General features: G+C 45.5%; 1 protein-coding gene across 5 annotated transcripts in view; it reads right to left on the bottom strand.

Moving 5' to 3' along the window:
• Positions 1-764: 764 nt before the first annotated feature.
• Positions 765-20,626, bottom strand: part of LOC121290867 (interferon-induced GTP-binding protein Mx3-like) — a 37,102-nt gene continuing 17,240 nt past the window's right edge. For all 5 annotated transcript variants that reach the window (XM_041211888.1, XM_041211886.1, XM_041211884.1 and 2 more), the window contains exons 8-14: positions 19,331-19,409; positions 17,105-17,227; positions 16,251-16,395; positions 15,056-15,214; positions 12,596-12,672; positions 6,175-6,399; positions 765-2,513 (exon numbers count right to left, since the gene is read on the bottom strand). In XM_041211888.1, the coding sequence (XP_041067822.1) occupies positions 2,289-2,513; positions 6,175-6,399; positions 12,596-12,672; positions 15,056-15,214; positions 16,251-16,395; positions 17,105-17,227; positions 19,331-19,409 (1,033 nt within the window). In that variant the 3' untranslated portion in view covers positions 765-2,288. The remainder of the gene's footprint in view (positions 2,514-6,174; positions 6,400-12,595; positions 12,673-15,055; positions 15,215-16,250; positions 16,396-17,104; positions 17,228-19,330; positions 19,410-20,626) is intronic.

The following is a 20,626-nucleotide window of genomic DNA, read 5'->3' as shown; positions in this document are numbered from 1 at the left end:
CAAATGGAAGGTTTATTTCATTTACAGGATTATTCCAAAAGTAGCTCTTCCCCTTGTGCTGGAACTTACTCTATACCTGTTTCACCAACAACACTCAAGAAGCTTGACACCATCCAGGACAAAGCAGCCCACTTGATTGGCACCCCTTCTGCAATCATTCCCTCCCTCCTCCACCAACGCATAGTGGCAGCAGCGTGTACCATCTACAAGATGCACTGCAGGAATTCACCAATTCTCTTTAGACAGCATCTTGCAAACTCTCGACCCTACCACCTAGAAGGACAAGGGCAGCAGGTAGATGGGAACACCACCACCTGGACGTTCCCCTCCAAGCTATTCACCATCCTGACTTGGAAATATATCACCGTCCCTTCACTGTCACTGGGTCAAAACTTTAGAACTCCCTCTCTAACAGCAGTGTGGGTGTACCTACACCACATGGACTGTTGCAGTTCAAGAAGGCAACTCACGAACACCTCCTCAAGGACAACTAGGGATGGGCAATAAATGCTGGCCTAGACAGCGATACCCTCTTTCTGTGAATGAATTTTTTGAAAGTACTTAATTGGCTTTAAAGCAATTTAAGGCATCATGATATCATGAAGTTCTTAAATGCAAGCCTTTTTTTTTTAGCACTCAGAAGAATGATAATTCAGAGAGGGAAAGCTGTTATCTCCAGGCTGAGGTCGGGCATATGAGCAAGGAGTGAAAATCCAGTTGATTTGACAGATCTGCAATAGTAAAAAAAAAAGGCAGACACACTATTTAAATAGTATTTTTATTGAACCGTCAGAGCTTCATTACAGCATTAAACAAATGCTATACCAAGGATACACTGCCACCAGTGAAGCCTCATCAGTGCTTCTGTTGAGCAAAAGCTCCAGAGTCTCGCTGAATATACCAACTAGATCTAATAAACCATTACACTTTAACAAAGAGTATTATTCTAACATACAGCATAAGAACTACACAACCCATACATGATGCATAATGTGCACTCCTGTGCATAAAACCTAAGTAACAAAATACTAACTCTACAATTTGTTTTGTCTGGCTGTTTGTTTTGGGAACTGATGCCAGACAAGAACAAAGAAAAGCTAATTTTTAAAAAGACCTTAATCCCTTCTCGCTGTACATCCTATGCCAAGAAACAGCATTGATGAAACCTTGATAAATATATGAGTTATGCTAGGAAATGTCCAGATTTTTCTTTAAAAGACAGAATGTTGGGGTGGAGGAAGAGAGAAAAGAATGGTGGAGACTAAATAGGGTAAGCATCTTACAGTGAGGGAGATAATTTTAAGAGTTCAGGTGGCCAAGGGATAGCTTTGCATCTCTCAGAAACTTCTCCACAACTTTCCATCCATCAAGCTCTGTGGGTGGTTTGAGGTTCTAGCCTAACCGACTCATAAGCCTAAGCATAAACTTGCAGTATAAAAGATTAAGGGGTGATCTAATTGAGGTGTTTATGATGATCAAAGAATATTGCTGAAAGAAAAAGACAATTTTGTCAAAGCTTTTTGTCTTGCACTCATCAGGACAATTCGCAAGAAAACCAGATGTAAAGGGGCTAACAATTTAAACTATGTGAGAAGAGAGTGATGATTGAATGGCACGTGGACACTGATTGGTAGAGGCATTGCCATGGAGAATGCACCAGTTGATGGTGACTGAAATGTCCTGATGAATGCAACACGAAAAGCTTTGACAAAAAACATGTCTCTTTTTTCAGCAATACTCAAGCTCTGTACTATGAAATGACTATGATCAAAGAAGGTAGAGAGAGAGCAATGATTGCCTCTGCTGGGCGAGTCCAAAACAAGGGAATTATAACTGTATTAGAGCCAAATCATGTTAGGATGTACTTCTTCATACAAGTGTTGGAAATCTGGAACCGTCTTCCAACCCCCATCAAAGAATTGTAGAGGCTGGGGTGCAATTGATGATTTCAGAGCTGGGGTCATTACATTTTTAGTAGGCAAGGATATTTGCAGGCAAGGTTATTAAGGGATACAGAACCAAGTGCTTAGATGGAGTTAAGATACAGATCTGCTATGATATAATTGAATGGCAGAACAGATACAGGGGGCTGAATGGCCTTAACATGTTTGTATGTTGAATTCACACTTATTTAGTAGGTCATTGTAGACAATGGCAAATGACAGGAATGCTGTTTTCTCTTGGACATATCAACCCCATGGGTTTCCAAATGGAAATCATGATCAGTAACTCCCAAAAACCTACTAGCTTGCTGACCATGTACTAAGTCTATCGACGGACATTTTGCTTCAACACATAGTCAAGATGTGGCGTGCTTTTCTCAGCCTTTTCAAGCGACAGTTGAGAAACCTGCGCTTCTCAAAGACGTCTTCGTCTTCCACCAACAGCTCGGCCGTCCGCTCTTTGCCCTGCAACAACTGCAGCATTTTGCGCTGCAGCTTGCTCGCATACTCCTGCAAGAGGTAGAATCGAAGTACCATGGGAACCAGGTCAGCCAGTCGGTTTGACGCAATCTGAAACATAAAAGTAGATCCACTATCATACAGTCTTCTCCTTTATGGCCTGTAGACCTTGTGCTGAAACTTTACATAGGATATATAGTACAGAACCAGGCCATTCAGCCCAACCAGTCCATGCTGGTGTTTATGCTCTACTCAAGTCTCCTCCCTTCTTTCCTCACCTAATTCCACCATCGTAACCCTCTATTCCCTTCTCCCTCGTATGCTTGTTTAGCTTTCTCTTAAAAGGTATCTATACTATTCGCTTCAACCGCTCCCTGTGGTAGTGAGTTCCACATTCTCGCCACTCTTTGGGTAAAGAAGTTTCTTCTGAGTTCCCTATTGGATTTCCTGGTGACTATCTCATATTGATGACCTCTAGCGATACTCTCCCCCACAAGACAAAACATTTGTTATGAATGCAAGACTTTAAGGTGGTTATATTTAAAACTATCTCTTTTAATTTGAGGTAAAACAGAATGTCCTGCAATGGGGGTGGTGTGAAATCACACTGAAATCTGCCTACTACAGGGCCATGTGATTTGGTTGTTATGAGGGCAGAGATCCAGCTTGAAACTCAGGGCCAGTTTTCACAGCTTGACACAAACAAAGGGCAACTGATATTTTTAGATACAGGCTCAGTCAGTCAGAGAGGCCTGGAGAAGGCGACGACAAACAGCAGCTACTGAGCCTAGCAGAGGGAGAGACTGTTTTGTGTTAACTGCCATGCAGAATATTGGTTCGATTGGATTCTCTATTTGAAAGGAATGAAACTTGTAGTGATTTAAAGACCAAGGAGTCACCAGAGAGTGTCTTGATGCTGGAAGTCAGTTCGATTATACTCAGGAGATCGAGTGAATGGGCTTTCAAAAGGAAACTGGAAGATTCACCCTTGTGTAGTGTGAGGGGAAAACCTGTTGGACAGTAAAAGGAATTCAGGGCTTTAGCAACAAGGCTACATATCCTCCAAGAGTGTGGAGTAATCTATAAATATGGAGTGGGGTTTCCGGTTCTGTTAATGGGGAAAGTACCTTTTTGTAGTTTAGTCAATGTTGATTTTAGTTTGCTTGTAACTGTAAAAAGCTCTTATAACATGAAATCCTGTCGTGTGATTATTTGTCGATCACTGAGAAATTCTTTTTTTTAAGTTATCAGTCTCTAACGGGGATCGTAATACATTCTCTCTGCCAATGTAGCATGCCAGTGAAGCTTCTAATAGCCGCAGACAATTGGGCATGAGAGTCTAAGGGCTACAATGCATCCTGAGAGAAGAGGGGAAGCTGAAATCTGTTGAATAGAGTATTCAGCTCTATTCCATTGGGCAGGTACCAGACCAGATAATGCATCTTTATTTTTATTTTTCATAACTCTCAACAAAGATATATTCCATTGAGAAAGAAAGACTGTATGAGAAGGATGTACCACCCATGACTAATTAAGTTAAAGATGGTATCAAATTGAAAGAATAGGCATACAATGTTGCGAAGGTGGGTGGTGGCCAGAAGATTGGTTTCTAAAAATTTCCCATAAAAGGATGACTAAAAATTAATAAAGAGGGAGAAATTGGAATATGAAAGTAAACTAGCAAGAAATATAAAAACAGTAAAAGCTTCTAAAGGTATAAGAAAAGAAAAAGACTAGCTAATGTAAGCATTGGGCCCTTAGAGGGTGAGAATAGAGAGTTAATAATGGGAAACAAGGAAATGGCAGAGTCTGAATAGGTATCTTCACAACAGATGACATTAAAAAAAATCCCAAGAATAGTAGAAAAGGCAACAGGGAGGGAATAACTGAAAACAATAATGAGAAAAAGTACTAGAAAAACTAATGGGAGAAAAGGCTGATAAGTCCTCTAGACCTTATGGCCTGCACCCTAGGGTCTTAGAAGAATTGGCAGCAGAGATAGTGGATGCATTGGCTGTAATCTTCCAAAATTCTGGAAAAGGTCCCAGCGGATGGGAAAACCGCAACCTCTGTTCAAGAAAGGAGGGAGACAGAAAGCAGGATAGGCCAGTTAGTCTAACATCTGTCCTTGGGGAAAATGCTAGAATCCATTATTAAAGAGGTAGTATCAGGAAATTTAGAAAATCATAATAATCAGGCAGAGTCAACATGTTTTTGTAAAAGGATAATACATCTGTCAAACACTAACAGAATTCTTTGAGGAAGTAATGAGCAATGCGGATAAAGAAGGAGAACTAGTAGATGTGGTGTATTTGGATTTCCAAAAGGCATTCAGTTAGGTGCCACATAAAAGGTTATTGCACAAGAAAGAGCTCACGGTGTTGGAGGTGAAATATTAGCAGGATAGAGGATTAGCTAACTGACAGGAAGCAGAGAGTCAGAATAAATGGGTCATTTTCAGGTTCACAAACTATAACTAGAGTGCCTCAAGGATCAGTGCTGGGGCCTCAACTAGTTATGATCTATATTAATGACTTGGATGAAAGGACTGACTGTATGTTGTCATATTTGCTGATGATGCAAAAGATAGGTAGGAAAACAAGTTGTGAGGAGAATACAAAGTGTCTGCAAAGGGACATAGGTAGGTTAAATGAGTGGCCAAATTTAGCAGATGGAGTACAATGTGGGAAAACAAGAGGTTGTCCACTATAGTAGAAAGAATAGAAAAGGGGGAATATTATTTAAATGGAGAGAGACTTCAGAATACTGCAGTACAGAGGGATCTGGGTGTCCTTGTACATGAATCACAAAAGGTCTCAGCAAGTAATTAGGAAGGCACATTGAATGTTGGTCTTTATTGCAAAGGGGATGGAATATGGAAGTAAAGGACATAGGGAAGTCTTGCTATAATGGTACAGGGCAATTGTTGAGCCAAAAGTACCATGTACAGTTTTGGTCTCCTTACTTAAGGAGGGACATACCTTCATTAAGGTTCACTAGGCTGATTCCTGGGATGAAGGGCTTGTCTTTAGAGGAAAGATTGAGCCAATATTCGCTGGAGTTTGGAAGAATGAGAGGCAATCTTATTGAAACATAAGATTCTGAAGGAGCTTGACAAGGTACATGGTAAAAGGATGTTTCCCCTCATGGGGGAATCTATAACTAGGGGGCATGGTTTCGAAAAATAAGGGGTCTCATTTAAGATGGAAATGTGGAGGAATTTCTTGTCTCAGAGGGTCGTTAGTCTTTAGATTTCTCTTCCAGAGAGAGCAGTACAGGCTGCATCATTCAAGGCTGAAGTAGGCAGATTTTTGATCCACAAGGCAGTCAAGGGTTATGGGGGATAGACAGGAGTTAGAGCCACAAATAGGTCAGCCGTGACCTTATTGAATGGCAGAGCAGGCTCAAGGGACCAAATGGCCTACTCCCGCTCCTATTTCTTATGATCTTAATGCCTCAGCAATGATTCAGCACATTTGAGGAATGGCAGCTGAAAATGAAACCAGCATTAAAAATATATATACTTTAGGCACCTTCGCTCTTCGATCCTCCGGCAATAATTTACTTCTTACTGAGTTTTTAGTTACTTCCCCTGCCCAGAGCCCCTATCCATCACACCTCCTCCTCTATGCAGGGGAAGGCATAGTCAGCAGCCCTTCACAGGTGTGACATGAGATGAGGTCAACAGAACAATAAACCCTGCCCACAGATTAGAGTAACATTGTCAGGCTATCATTAAAGATGGAATAGTCACAGTCCCGTGGCAGCTCACCAGGTAGTAGGTCTCTAAATGAACAGACATTGCGGTGATATCAGTGTTGATGGAAATCAGCTGCTTGCTCTGCTCCTCTGGTTGCTCATACTCGATCTGGACTTCATTCAGCTTGTTGCAGTAAATGATGTCCTGACTGTAGACCATTTTCTCCATCTGGAACAGAGTCTTCAGCATCTCCTCCGCTTCAGTTTCCTGTGTCTGGCGGATTTCATCAATCTGACTCTGCGGGGGAAATAAGCCAATGAGTTGTTGGGTATTTTACTGGGACTGGCCAGATGGCTTGCAATGGGCCCTTTCTTTCCTAGACATTGCTGTCTCTCCCATCCCTTTAAATGTGATGTTTGCTTCCATTTGCAAGCAACTCTACCTTCCCACACCCCTCCCCCCTCACTGTCATCTCCTTGCAGTGCACAAAAACACAAGGGATAGATTTCTAACCTTTTCTTGGGTCTGAAATGGGTTCCATGGAGTCCAATTTTACAGCACCATGTCCCAAACCAAAAGCCTACCATACTGGTTTGAGAACACACTAACTGTCCCTGATGGTTGCCTGAAACAAATGCTGGATTATTAGAATGTTTAATAAGGGTCCTGTACCTGTATCAGGAACCTTGTGACTGGGAGCACCCAAAACCTTGCCTATAAAGTCTATTCTGAAAATCATGATGGGAACAGGCAGGAAGCAGCCTTCACAGGTGTTATTTCAATAGGTTCTCACTTCCATTAAAGCAATTAAGGATTTTTGAGCCCTTTCCATGGGTAGCTGATACCCTCCAGTACCTATTCTTCATCTTTATGCAAAGACAGACAGCATTGCAAAGCATCAAAACCAAGGTCAAGGGAAACCACCTTCACCAAACACATCTTCCCTTCACCGCCCCCCCCTGTTGGCATTCCATAGGGATCGTTCCCTCCAAGACACCCCGGCCAACTCCTCCATCACCCCCAGCACCTCAACCCCTCCAAAGGCACCTTCCCAAGCAATCACAGAAGGTGTGACACCTGTTGCTTTTCCTCCTCCTTCCTCACCGTCCAAGGGCCCAAACACTCTTTTCAGTGAAGCAGCATTTCACTTGCACTTCCCTCAATTCAGTCTACTACATTCACTCTTCCCAATGCGGTCTCCTCTACATTGGAGAGACCAAACACAGACTGGGTGACTGCTTTGTGGAACACCTTCGGTCTGTCCGCAACCATTACCCGGACCTCCCTGTCACTTGCCATTTCAACACTCCACCCTGCTCTCATACCCACATGTCCATCCTTGGCCTGCTGCAATGTTCCAGTAAAGCTCAACGCAAACTGGAGGAACAGCACCTCATCTTCCGACTAGGCACTTTACAGCCTTCCAGACTTAACAGTGAGTTCAACAACTTCAGACCATGAACTCTCTCCTCCATTCTCATCCCTTTTTGATCCTTTTTTTCAAATATTCATTTTTTAAATTTTTATACATTTTTTTCCCCACCTATTTATCACTTATTTCCACTCATTGCTTTATCCTCACCTTTTAGCCTATTTTGACCTTTTTTCTCCCCCACACCGTCCCCTCCCACCACCCCAACCCCACTGGCCATCTGTCACTGCCTCATTTTGCATTCTACTCTTAGGGCAGAACTTTCTGGCTGGCGAAGAGGCGGAGCGGGAGCGATCGGCACCCGCGATCGGGTCTGCGCCGCCATTTTATGTGGGCGGGCCAGTTAAGGCCCACCCAGCGTGAATCACGGCTCCCGAGGACAGCGGGAGTGGGCGGGCGGCGGTGGGACGGTACTGATCACTGGGTTCAAAGGTGACCCGACTGCCAGTTTTAAAAAGCTGCTGCAGCCTTTCCAAGGCTGTGAATCATGTCCAGTGGAAAGGTTCCCCAGAGCGCTGCTGGTGAGCAGGCCCGGCAGGAGGGTAGGGCAGGGGGTCACTGTGCCCCTCGTTTTTCGGATGATTGCTTTGCTGCCCTCCTCAAGGAGGTGGCAGCACGGTGGGAGGTCCTGGCACCTGAGGACGAGAGGAGGAGGCACCTTCAACATGACCAAACGTGCCTGGGAGGAGATCCTGAGCTCCCACGACATGGTGCGGCACCCCTGGATCCAGCGTCGCAAGCGCTTCAATGACCTGTTGCGCTCAGGGGAGTCTGAGGGTAGTGACTACATTGAATCATTGATGGTATGTGTCCTTCGCTGGGTGGGCCAGCAGATATTGCCCACGCTGAGGTCACCCTGAGAGGTTGGTGAAGAGATGGGTTCTGCACCCGCAGCATGTGGTACACTGAGACCCACATGACTGTTTTGGGGACAACCTGGAGGAGCTGCACCCAGGCACAGTACTGGAACTCCAGGACATGTCAAAGTCAGGATGATAACATGCTGGGAGGGGAGCTTTAAGGTGGCGGTGGCACCAATCGATCTGCTGTCCTCTGCACTCCACGTGCTTGCGCCTCCTTGTTATGGAAGGTTAGACTGTGCAGTGCCTAATGTGATGAAGGCAGCATTTGGCCAAGGGGGTGGGGTAGGGGTGGGGACAGGCTGAGCATCTTTGTGTGAGTGTTCAGCAGCAGCGGGGTGAGGAGGCTCTGGAGCCCTGCAATGTCCCACTCTGGTTGGGGTGGGCCGTCCGTGAAGAGAGTCCAGGTACAAGTAGCACTAATCAATGCTCTTCTCTCCTTTCCAGGAGAAGAATGCACATAATGTTGCCGAGCAGGTGAGGACTGGCGAAGGGCCGGCACTGTTGGCAATTCTCAGCAGGTTCGAGCAGGAGGCCCTAGATTTGGAGAGGCTCCATGCGCCCAGGTCCATAGGTGTCGGTGAGGCTGGGGTGTCACAGGCGGATTTATACGCCCAGCAGAGAGGTCATCATTCATTCTCCCAACAGCCATGGCAGTGCTGAATGTTCGGTGATTGAAGTTTGCAACATGGCCTCACCATTGCTTATGGAAGGATGAGCGCATAATGATCCGGAGGACAGGGATGCACACTGACATTGTCTCCATGTTCACTGATCCAATGTCCTTGTTCTTCTTTTCAGCATCAGCAGAGCAGGGCTGGGAGGAGGAGCAGCAGGGGCCCCTCTCACATCTGAGGGCCCTGAAGTCTCACCAGCATCATGCCATCTCTGCCAGGCACCTTGGTGGGAATTAGAACATCGGCTAGTGCCCCGGGGCACAGCGGTGAGGGCACTTCACAGTCGCTGGAGGAGCTGGCAGAGACAGAGAGTGCCCATGGTGCCAGCAGTCAGAGGGCTGCAGGAGACCAGGCACATGCTCAATCGGTGCCTGATGATGTGCCTCTGGAGTCATCCACAACGCAGCAAGTGCAGGAAATGCGGCCGGGTGTGCGGGAGCATCTGGGGGAGATACATGAGGCTACACTTGGCTTGGTATCCATGGTGGAGGAGTCTACACGGACTAGTGCCAAAGCAATGAGCCTCATGTCCAAGCGTCATCCATCCTCCATGGAGAGAATGGCGACCCTCGTGGAGAGGCTCCTCCAAGAGACCCATCAGGGCTTCCTGGGAATGCACTCGGACCAGCAAGCCCTCACGTGGGCATTAACCTCAGCTGGTTAGTGCCAGTGTGGGAGATGGTCTGGGCACCAAGCTTCCCAGCTCAGTTCCCATCCATCCATGTAGAGCAGGGAGGTCCAAAGTGACCTCACGTCAGTGCAGCAGCTGCCTGTCGTCTCTGTGGGCTCCTCTCTGTGCTCTAGATGAGGGCTGCAGCTCCTCTGCCCCTCTGCCAGTGACCATTGCATCTGGTGAGGCTGTGACGACTGGGGAGATGCCAGCTGTGGAACTGGCAGCTCCCTCCCAGGCGAGGCCAGCACTGGATCCACGGGCCAGAGGACGACCAACAAGGTCATCGAGGCCAACAGGACAGCAGAGTCAGCAGGCTGGCTCAGATGCCACTCCCAGCGAGGGGTCAGCACCAAGACGCAGCACCCAGAAACATAAACATAAAGCACCTTAGGCACACCATAGGTTTATCACTGGTGCTTCTGTGTTGGCCCAAGATGAGGTCTTTATGAGTTGGTGTGATTTTTAAAACCTTTGTCATTTTGTTTCATTAAGTTTCTTTGGTTGTAACATTAAATTCAGACATGTCACCATGGCTGAAGTTGCCTCTTTTCATCTGCAGGTGGATGGTTTCCTATAATGTAATGAGTGTTTTGATGGACATTCAGCTTTATTAACAAGGACCTTATTAATGTTCCTAACCAGGCAGATTTTGCACTCAGGTCTCGAATATGGAGGTTACAGCCCAGGCTTGTCCTGGAGGTCCATATGTGCTGGGCTAGCGGAAGGTTCGTTGATTAAAGCCTCCCGGGTGTCCCTGCCTCCCTGGAGTATGCCTGGGTCAGCGTCTACCCCCTCAGCATTTCCCCGTGCATGCTCATCCTCGAACTCACTGCTGGATTTGTCGTGTGCAGCCACAGCCACTGTGTCAATGTCTTCATCGTCCACAGTGCAAGAATGTGGAGAGCGCAGCATGCAACCACTATCACCGACACACGATCTGGGGCTACTGGAGTGTGCCCTCTGAGCGGTCCAAGCATCGGAAGCGCATCTTGAGAAGACCGATGGCTCTCTCCACCACAGCCCTTGTGGTGCCCTGGCTCCTATTGTACCGCTGCTCAGCTTCTGTTCCTGGATGGCAGAGAGGCATCATAAGCCACTTTCTGAGGGGATAGCCCTTGTCACCCAGCAGCCATCCATCCAGCCGGGCTGGAGCACTGAAGAGCCCCGGCACCTGGAAGTGTCTGAGGATGTAGGTGTTGTGGGAGCTGCCTGGGTACCTTGCAGAGACTTGTAGAATCAGCATCCTGTGATCACACACTATCTGCACATTCATGGAGTGGAATCCCTTCCTGTTGACAAAGGCACCGGGTTCACCTGCTGGCGCCTTGATGGCCACATGTGTACAGTCTATAGCACCCTGGACGCGGGGGAAGCTAGCAAAGGCCGCAAAGCCTCTGGCTCACTGTGTCTGACTTGCCTCAACCCAACAGTAGTGGATGAAGGTCAATGCATGTCTGAACAGAGGGTCTGCAACCTGCTTGACACAAGTGTGGACAGCTGATTGGGAGACACCGCAAAGATCACCCACCGAGCCCTGGAAGGAGCCAGAGGCATGGAAGTTGAGGGCAGCTGTGACCTTTAGAGCCACTGGCATGAGGTGTCCACCCACACAGGTAGGGGAGATCTCAGGCCCAATCATCTGACAGATATAGTTGACTGTCTCCCTTGAGAGACAGAGCCTCCTTCGGCACTGGACTTCAGTCATATTGAGGTAGCTGCTTCACCGCTACCCTGGCAGCGGAGCAACCAGCCCCTTCCACCTTGGACTACCTCTTGGCACTGCACCCCTTGTGCCTGCGTCTGTCCTCCCAAAGGTGGCTCCCCTGGAGGCTGAATGTGCACTCCCGGCCTCCTCCCCCTTCTAGCCCTCCCTTCTTCCTCCAAGGAGGTGCCTCCAGTAGAAAGTTCAGCTCCCATTCCCAGGCTAAGGGAAGGCTTCCCGAAACCTGCAGGCCAAAAAAGACCCCTCACTGCAGAGTGCTGACCTGAAGGTTGAGAGTCCAGACCAAGCAGCTGGTATGTGTTTTGAAGTATTGCAGGTCACACAGGCAAGTGTCAGTAACTTTGAAACATCAATATTTGGCAGAGCACACTTGCGATCCCACTGAGCCCTCTTATCCCACCCGTGGATGAAGTTTATACAAAAGTGTCCTACCCGCCTGCCCATTACACCAACCCGAAGGTTACACAGGGCACCGAAAAATCACTGTCGAGTGGCGCCTCAAGGGCCATAAGTGGCTGGTTAATGAATAGCGGGCGCGTATCAGAGATCATCGCACGCCCGCCCAATAAAATATCACAATGGTGTTGGACTCTCGCCCCCAACATCACCGCATGTCATTTTACACACGCATGTGCGTGAGACCCACTCCCACACGCCATCTGGAAAATTCTGCCTTTAATGTCACCATTAGTACCTCCTTTAGCCAGTAGCATCACCATCAACACCCCTTCGACCTTTTGTCTATGATATCTTTTGCAATCACTCCTTTGCCTCCACCTATCACTAGCCTTCTATACAGCTTCATCTGTCCCACCCCCCCTTATAAATATATGTTTCACCACATTTTTACTTCTCTTTAGTTTTGAAGAGTCATACGGACTCGAAACGTTAACTCTGTCTTTCTCTCCACAGATGCTGTCAGACCTGAGTTTTTCCAGCACTTTTTGTTTTTGTTTCAGATTTCCAGCATCACATACATAATGTGCAAAATCACTGTGGACTAGTCTAAAACACTTCATACATAGGTCAGGGTCTGGAACCCATATCTCCTGATCAGACTGAAAATCCAGCCCAATTTATTTCCCACCCCCCCATAAATAGGAACAAGGAAACTAATCTCCTACATACCTTGATGCTTTTCATTAGGTTTGGCAGCCCTGTAAAATGCTGCAAAGACAAATCATTAAATACTGACTGGACCAGGTCTGTAAGGAAAACAAGCGAGAAGCTAATTAGACAGGGATGCCATTTCTTTTATTATGTTTTGAACAACTTTCATTTGTAAATGTCCCTCAGTGATGCAGTCCTAACAAGCTGGGGAAGACAGCTATGGAAAAGCATCACCAAGCCCAAAATCAGATACAACTGCTTCATCATGGGGCTCACCCAACATTTTGATAAGAAATTTGTTAGGTAAGAACATTAAAGGATATGGAACCAAGGCAGGTGGATGGGGGTCAAGATCCAGATCGGCCATGATCTCACTGAGTGGCAGAACAGGCTCAAGGGGCTGAATGGCCTATTCCTGCTCCCATTTAATCTGCCAAGGGCAGAGTCTGCAACCTTGAATCAAAAGAAGATCTGGAGCATTCGCCTAACCTTAACAATGAGCAGCTCCCTTTCTTGCCCGCCCACTTCCATGGATACATTAACTCAATATCAGTCATATTCCACAGGGATCCTAATCTTCAGCTGTACCTATCATTATAATCATTGATCCCATTCCTACCCAGATAATGACCCAGCCCCTTTTTTTAAAAAAAGGTGCCATTCTCTCTCACTATAAACTATATTTCTGCCAAAATCAAAGAATAGGCCATTCAGCCCCTTGAGCCTGTGCTGTCATTCTATTAGATTATAGACACGATCTGTTAGATCATGGCTGATCTGTATTTATCGATCTCCTTCAATGCTCTTACCTAATAAAAATCTATTGCTCTCCAACGTGAACAGTTCAGCATCCACAGCCTTCTTGTGGGGTTGGAGGGGGGCGATGGGAATTGCGGGGGGCAGTGCTCAAAATTTCAAATAGCCTTTGTTCGGGGGGAGGGGGGGAATCTTGCTGGTCATTGTTCGTCAGGGCTCAGCAAGAGGCAGATTCACCTCACTCAGAAGGTTGTGGGTTCATAGTCTCACACCGGAGGCTTCAGCACATAAAACAGGCAGAAGCCCCAGATCAGTACTGAGAAAGCACTGAGACTTTCCTTTATTTTTTCATGGGATGCAGGCATCACTGGCCAGGCCAGCATTTGTTGCCCATCCCTAATTGCCCTTGAACTGATTGGCTTGCTAAGCCATTGCAGAAGGCAGTTAAGAGTTAACCACGTTGCTGTGGGCCTGGAGTCAGAGGTGCTGTGCTTCAGATGAGATGTTAAAACAAGTTTGCTCTCAAGAGAACATACAAGATCCTGTGGAACTATTCAAAGGGGAACCAGAGAGTTATCCCTGGCATCCTAGCCAACATTTCTCTCTTAAACAACATCACCAAAATCTCTGAAGAAGGGTCATACGGACTTGAAGCCTCAAATCTGTTTCTCTCTGCAGATGCTGTCAGACCTGCTGAGTTTTTCCAGCATTTTCTATTTTTCCTTCAAGTTTCCAGCATCCGCAGTATTTTGCTTTTAATCGCTAAAATCTTGCATTATATCATTACCAGTTTACAGGGGTCTCGCTGTCTGCAACTGGCTGCCATGTTTCCTACAGTAAGTCCTCACTTAAAGTTGGCGTTGTGTTCCTGAAAAATCCCGACTTTAAGCAAAATGGACTTTAACGAATTATGGGTTCCCATCGGAATCAATGTTAAAGGCAGAGTTGGGTTCATTCAAACATTTCTCACCCCAAGAAAAGAATGCGCAAGTTGAAATTCTGTACTTTATATGTGCAACACTGTGCATTCCTAGCTTTAACAACTTTTAAATAAAATATATCACTCAATTTTTTTTTTAATTACATTACGCTATCAGTTCTCACCACAGTGCACAGTGCTTTTACATTGACCAGACTGCATCTAGTGGCAGAAGGTAGTCATTGCAATCAACAGCCAGCCACACCGACCAATGTCTGCCACTAGATGGAGCTCAGGACTGAGTTCGAGTTTAGGAGCAAAGCCAGGGGCCACCGATGGACAGATCCCGAGAACTCGGGTCAGGACAGAGGCCGGGAGGTCAAGTGTTAGGGTGTGCAGCGGCTGGGGCAGGGGGGTGAATTGGTAAGGCCCAGAGTTGGCAAGGCTGGGGTGTTGGGCAAAACTGGTGGTGTGGGGGGGGAGAGCAGGGGTGGGTGGGAACTGAGGGTGGGGATGGAAGCAGGAGACCACAGAAGAGGAAGTCTGTGGCAAATGACGTTAAAGTGATCCCGTCATCGTTAAATGGATATATTGACACTACTTTGTTAACAGCATCAAAGTAAAACATCAAGGGCTTACTGTATGTTAAAACAGTGATTGCAGTTCAAGAATGCACTGCCCTGATTGTGAAACGCTTTGGGGTGTCCCGTGGTAACTGTATTATACAAATGCCAATTCTTTCCTTTACCATGTAGTGTCTTTCACGTTGCAGAGTGCAGCTTGGATCATACGCATCACCATACCTGCTATCTCCTTTAGCATGGACAAAGACGGAGACTCCAACTTCATGATCTGATTCTTGGCCAGCGATTCAAAGATCCTGTAATTAGTGAATCCTGGTAATTCTCTCCCACGGGACTTCTCTGTGTACGCTGACACTTTATCACTCATTATCTCTTTAACTGTATCAACAACAAAAAGAAACACTCTTACTACCGGGCCTATATTTCAAAGTCCTGTTGGTACATTTTTATGTTTCTCAGACTATTGTTTTCTACTGCAGCTGAAGACCATATTCAATGAGGCCACTGAGCCAACTACCAGCTCCTATTTTCTGACCTTTTCCCCATTGAAAACGGGTGCCCCTTGGGAGGGGGGACTAAGAGATTCAGCCCTAATGTTTTCAGATTCGTCAATAACTTTGTTGGTTCTATACCCACATCATTTAAGATAAAAAAAATCCCAAAATGCTTCATAAATGGAAATAGAGCGGGGATTAGATGTTAGATGTTGAGTCAAGTGGGAAAGTTAGGTGACGTTAACTGAAGCCTTTGTCAAAGAGATGGATTCAGGAAGATTTTAAGATGTAGAGATAAATGGAAAGTTGGGGTAGGGGAGTTCCAGAGACAAGGGATAAGGTGTCTGAATACTCTACTATTGATTGAGGGGAGGGGGGAGGTGATGAAAAGAGGGACAATGCATAAAATGCCAGAGTATTTCTGGTATCGGCTTGATCCACTGCTGGCACTCTTGTATCTGACTCAGAAGGTCATGGGTTCAAACTCAACTTCTGAGAGTTGAGAACATAATCCACCCTAACTTACCAGGGCAATGCTGAGGGAGTGCTGCATTGTCAGATGCAACCCTAAACAGAGGCACTGCTTGCTGGCTCAGGTGGAAGTCAAAGATCCCATCTGAAGAAGAACACTGAGCCCTTCTGACATCCTGGTCGATGATGGTCAGTCAACCATCATAATTAAAACCTGGTCTTTTCATCTCGTTGTTATTCATGGGAACTTACTGTGCACAAACTGGCTGCTGCATTTCCCTACATTACAACAGTGACTGCACCTATAATGCACTAGCGGGAGTCTCTGAAGAAATGGAAGTTGCTATATTAATACACATGTGCTCATGAAAACGTTCATGCACTTGATCAAGCTGAATGCCCAATCGCAATGCTAATGCAGGCTTCTGCATGCCAAGTGGAATACTTACACTCTACCTGATCGTCATCAAGGAGGCTGTGCCACTTTCCAAAGTTCCTTCGCACCAGTGTGTATAATTTCATATGATCCTCATAATCCCTTGAATATTCGCCATTTGTTAAGCTGAAGAGGTCCTCAGTGTAATCTCTAATTTTCTGCAGTTCATTAGAGAGTTAGTGTTCCAGTTAGTCTTTAAGTGTAACTTGTCCATCAAGCCCATAAAAGCATCTTTCACTTCCTCACCCAGCTTCTTCACGTTTACTTAAAGACAAAGCGATGATATCTCTGTACGTTGTTAAACGGAGATTCCAAGCTTTGGGGAAAAGTATCACTTTCCTGGTGCATGCACCAAGTATTAACAGGTATAGCCATGAGCCATAATTGTACACTGGTACGGTAGGTGCATTGGTTATGTTACTGGAATAGTAATTCAGAGAACGCAAGTTCAAACCCCTGCATGGGCCTTTTGAGAATCTGAATTCAGTTTATACCAGGAAACAATAAACTGGTGACAGCGGACTGCCATTCTATCACATTAAGCATCTTCCTGACACAACTTATCAATTGTGTCCAAACATTACCGGGTGCCTTGTATATGTGACATCACTGGTAAAATTACTAACATCTCCTTCCCAATGCTAAAAGAATGTTCATTATGGTTTTCAATAATCCATTATAAATTATTACAATTGAAAATACCGTGCATAGATTAGTTCACTGATAGCCTACAAATTCCATCTTGCAAATGACTCTTAATAATTGCTCGCTCATACTTTACTCAAACTGACGTGCAATTCCTCAAATCTTTTGTCACAAAACCTTTTTTTCAGAAAGAGCCCTCAATGAATTCTCTATCGCACTTACATCAATGAGGAAAGGAATCTTGTCCTCATCAGCCTCTGGCACTCCTGATCCCAGCATTTCCAGATCCCTGCTAGCTTCAGCAATTTTGCACCGAACCTCTTTCTCAATTGTTGGCAGGGTTTTCTTTGAAGAGAAAATAAATAATTGAAAACGTGAAAATGAACCTCCCTACCCCGGCCGCCCCACCTCCAACCGAATTGTGAAACCACTTTGACCTCTCGCTTTTGTTTTGCATCCTTTCGGCATCTTGAACTACCAACCTCTGCACTTTACCCTGAATTAGTAAAGAAATGATGTCAACTCCCCGAGCCTTAAGTCTTTTCATATTCCGGGTGCAGGAGTGAGCAATTAGTTTGGGATGACAGGAAAAACTGCGCTGTGCTCCTCCCCCAGCATTACTTTGAAAATGTATTGTAGTGTTGTTGAAAAAAGAGAGGGCCATGTCGAAGCTTGTCACCTTGCACTCATCAGAACACTCCACAAGAACTCCAATATAAAGGGGAAAACAATAATTTATACTGTATGTTTAGCTGAAAATAATTGACAGCCATTCGCTGACTCATTGGTATTCTTGCAAAGTGTCCTGATAAGTGCAAGACAAAAAGCTTCAACATGTTTCTTTTTTTTCTGCAATATTCAAGTTCTGTACTGCCAAACTACAAAATGTATTTCATTTCCTTCTTCTTCCTCGGCCTAACAGACAAGTGCCTTTACTTTTAGCCTTGTGAGATGATGGAACCACTTTATGATTCCAATTTTATTTAGTGCTGCACTTAGGTGCGGCTAGACTTTCTTCAATTCAATTTTGTAGGCTATCTATCTAGAACAATTATCTAAGGTGAAGTAAATGACTTTCCTCATCATGCATCTGTATGTTGTTGAAAAAGAAAACCCAAGGAACTTTCTTGGTCTTCCTCCAATAGTGTCATGGGATCTTTTATATCCATCTGAGCCGGGCCGTTTGATGTCATATGTGACAATAAGGCACTTCAGGCAATGTGGCACTCTCCCAGTACTGTGCTCGCTTGTCAATCAATATGCCCAAGATCTGAAGTGGGGACTTAAAAGCCACGAACCTTTAGCTTGGAGGAGAAAGTACTAACAACAGAGCCAAGCTAACCAACAGAGGATTAGTGAGAGAGAAAAATAGAGGAATTTCCTCACATAAAGTGAGAGGGGGCAGGCTCCGGCTCTTTCTTCCAGAAAAGAGAGAGGGGGTTAGACATGACCTGATAGATGTCTTTTAAATTCTGAAAGGTTTTGATAGGGGTAGCCATGGAGATGTTTCCATTTATGGGGGTAACCCAAAGCTAGAGCTATCAATTTAAGATTGTCACCAATAAATCCAACACTGTCTCTCCTGCCAACACAAGATGGCTGCCAATACCCATCTGCTCACGTGCACTGGTCGACACATGCAGACCAACGCAATGATGTCATTTCGCTGCACCCTGACATGCTCCCGATACATTATTTCCCATGATAGAAATTCATTCTATCACTTTAATCATAACGCTAAACTGTAAGTGTACCAGATTGCTTTCTACATACTGTTCCACGAATCAAAGGTGCAGCGCCAGTTCAAGCTATAGCCTTTCCTTATAGGTGCACAGAGGCCGTAAACCTCTGGCTAACACAACTCAACATCTGCACAAATAGTTCAGTCTAAAATTAAACTTCTTCAAGGTCAATTTTTACTAATAGATGGCTGTCAGTATAGGGCTCCACTGTTTTCTCCCCCCTCTTAGAGAATTTTCTTCCATTGTTACGAAAATATTTCTAAACCTGTACAGGTTAGGCCGCTGACTACTCTTGTTGCTCACAATGACCTACCGAAGTTAAGCACTAGTGTGCACGGTGTTGGCAACAAACACAGCCTAAATTCAATAGTGGGGGTGGAGAAGAGACATCTTTGCCCAGAGAGTGATTAGAATGTCGAACTCGGGGACGGGTTGAGGTGAAAGCATGGGTACATTTAAGGGGAAGCTAGGTAAGCATACGAGGGAGAAAGGAATAAGAAAAAAAGGATATTTTGATACAGTGATGAAGTGAGGTGGGAAGGGGGCTCGTGTGGAGCACAAACAGCACAGACCAGTTGAGCTGATTGGTCTGTTTCTGTGCAGGAAGTTTCTACGCGCCAACGTTACTTTGAGCACAGATTGCTTTATCACCAATGGTGACTGAGGTTTGGTTAATAACAATAGGTAGGCAGAGAGAGTTACTGACCCGGATCTGATTGACCAGTTCTGTGGTCAGTCTGGCAGCCACACATTGCACTGTCGCCACCTTTTCTTCCAAGAGGGTCCTGCGAGGCAAAGAGAAAAGGCACAATGACCAAAAGATGTCACGTATAGATTCTGAGGATCTACCAGGTACGTGAGATCATCTGAGCGAGTAAATCAGGCTGCTGGGACCCCAAGCCCAGCATTGTCAGATCAACTGATTTGTGGCACACTCAAGAGATGGACTGAGAATCACTGGGGTCCTGGAGACCAAGAACAAGCATGGCCCCTTCACAAGCCCCAGCATGACTTCAATCTCCTACCAACTGGGGTCCTGGTTCAATCACATTTTATCCCTTTATGATTCATTTATTTATTCTGGGTTTTTAGCGTTCAAAGGTTTCTCAAATCAGAGCAAATTGCTTGTTGCTAACCCGTGAACTGCAAAGGCAAGTGCAATTATTAATGTTGAAATTAATCTGCCTCGCACCCTTCAGGTAATAACCCTTCTTGGTGGTATATTTTGATCTAGATTTAGGAGAGTTTTACTGGGGGCCTGAGGGTGCAAGCCCCATGAGTTAATGCTGCTCTAAAAGGCAAGTCACTAATGCCCTCTTTGCCAGGGCCGTTCAATTGACACAATCTGGGCATGAGGACAATCGGATTTTTCCAGAATCTCGGGACTGCCCAGGGTTGCTGGCACTACTGATTGTACCCATGAGGCATTCAAAACGTAAGCCCCCTCCTCCCCCACCCTTTCAACATGTCAATGGTCAAGCTCCGGTCAAACGGCCCACTTGACGTTCGCTGCCTCAGCTCCAGGGTGAAGAATGGCCATTAAGGTGAGGTCCTTAAAAAGAATGCTAACTTTCTTTCATCACTGATTGAAATCAACTGGCTTTGTTTAGCTTGACATTGCCCAACAGTGACCATAGGCATTAGGCATCAAAAAGCTTTTAGAAAGTATTTGTGAGGGAAAGCTGGAATTTGTCAAATTTTAAAAACACAATGTCAAGTGTCACTCATGCATTTTGGCATTTGTGCAGCAGGAATCTAAATTTCCAGGCAAGAAGTGTCTTACTGTGTAAAAACAAAGCCAAGGTTGAATGTAGGAAGAAAAATGCTGACTGGTGTACAACTTCTGGTATTACAAAATGGCTGCCCCATATTTCTTCAATCTAAAAGGGCATCACAATTTGCCATCAAATGGCGCAATGATTAAACTTCAAAATAAGACATTTATTATAAAAACAGAAATACTTGGAAAGACTCAGCAGGTCTGGCAGCATCGGCGGAGAAG

The sequence above is a fragment of the Carcharodon carcharias genome, chromosome 18 (assembly GCF_017639515.1).
Source record: "Carcharodon carcharias isolate sCarCar2 chromosome 18, sCarCar2.pri, whole genome shotgun sequence".
NCBI classification, from domain to species: Eukaryota; Metazoa; Chordata; class Chondrichthyes; order Lamniformes; family Lamnidae; genus Carcharodon; species Carcharodon carcharias.
Note: the sequence above shows the minus strand (reverse complement) of the source record. Positions and strands in the feature narration are given on the sequence as shown.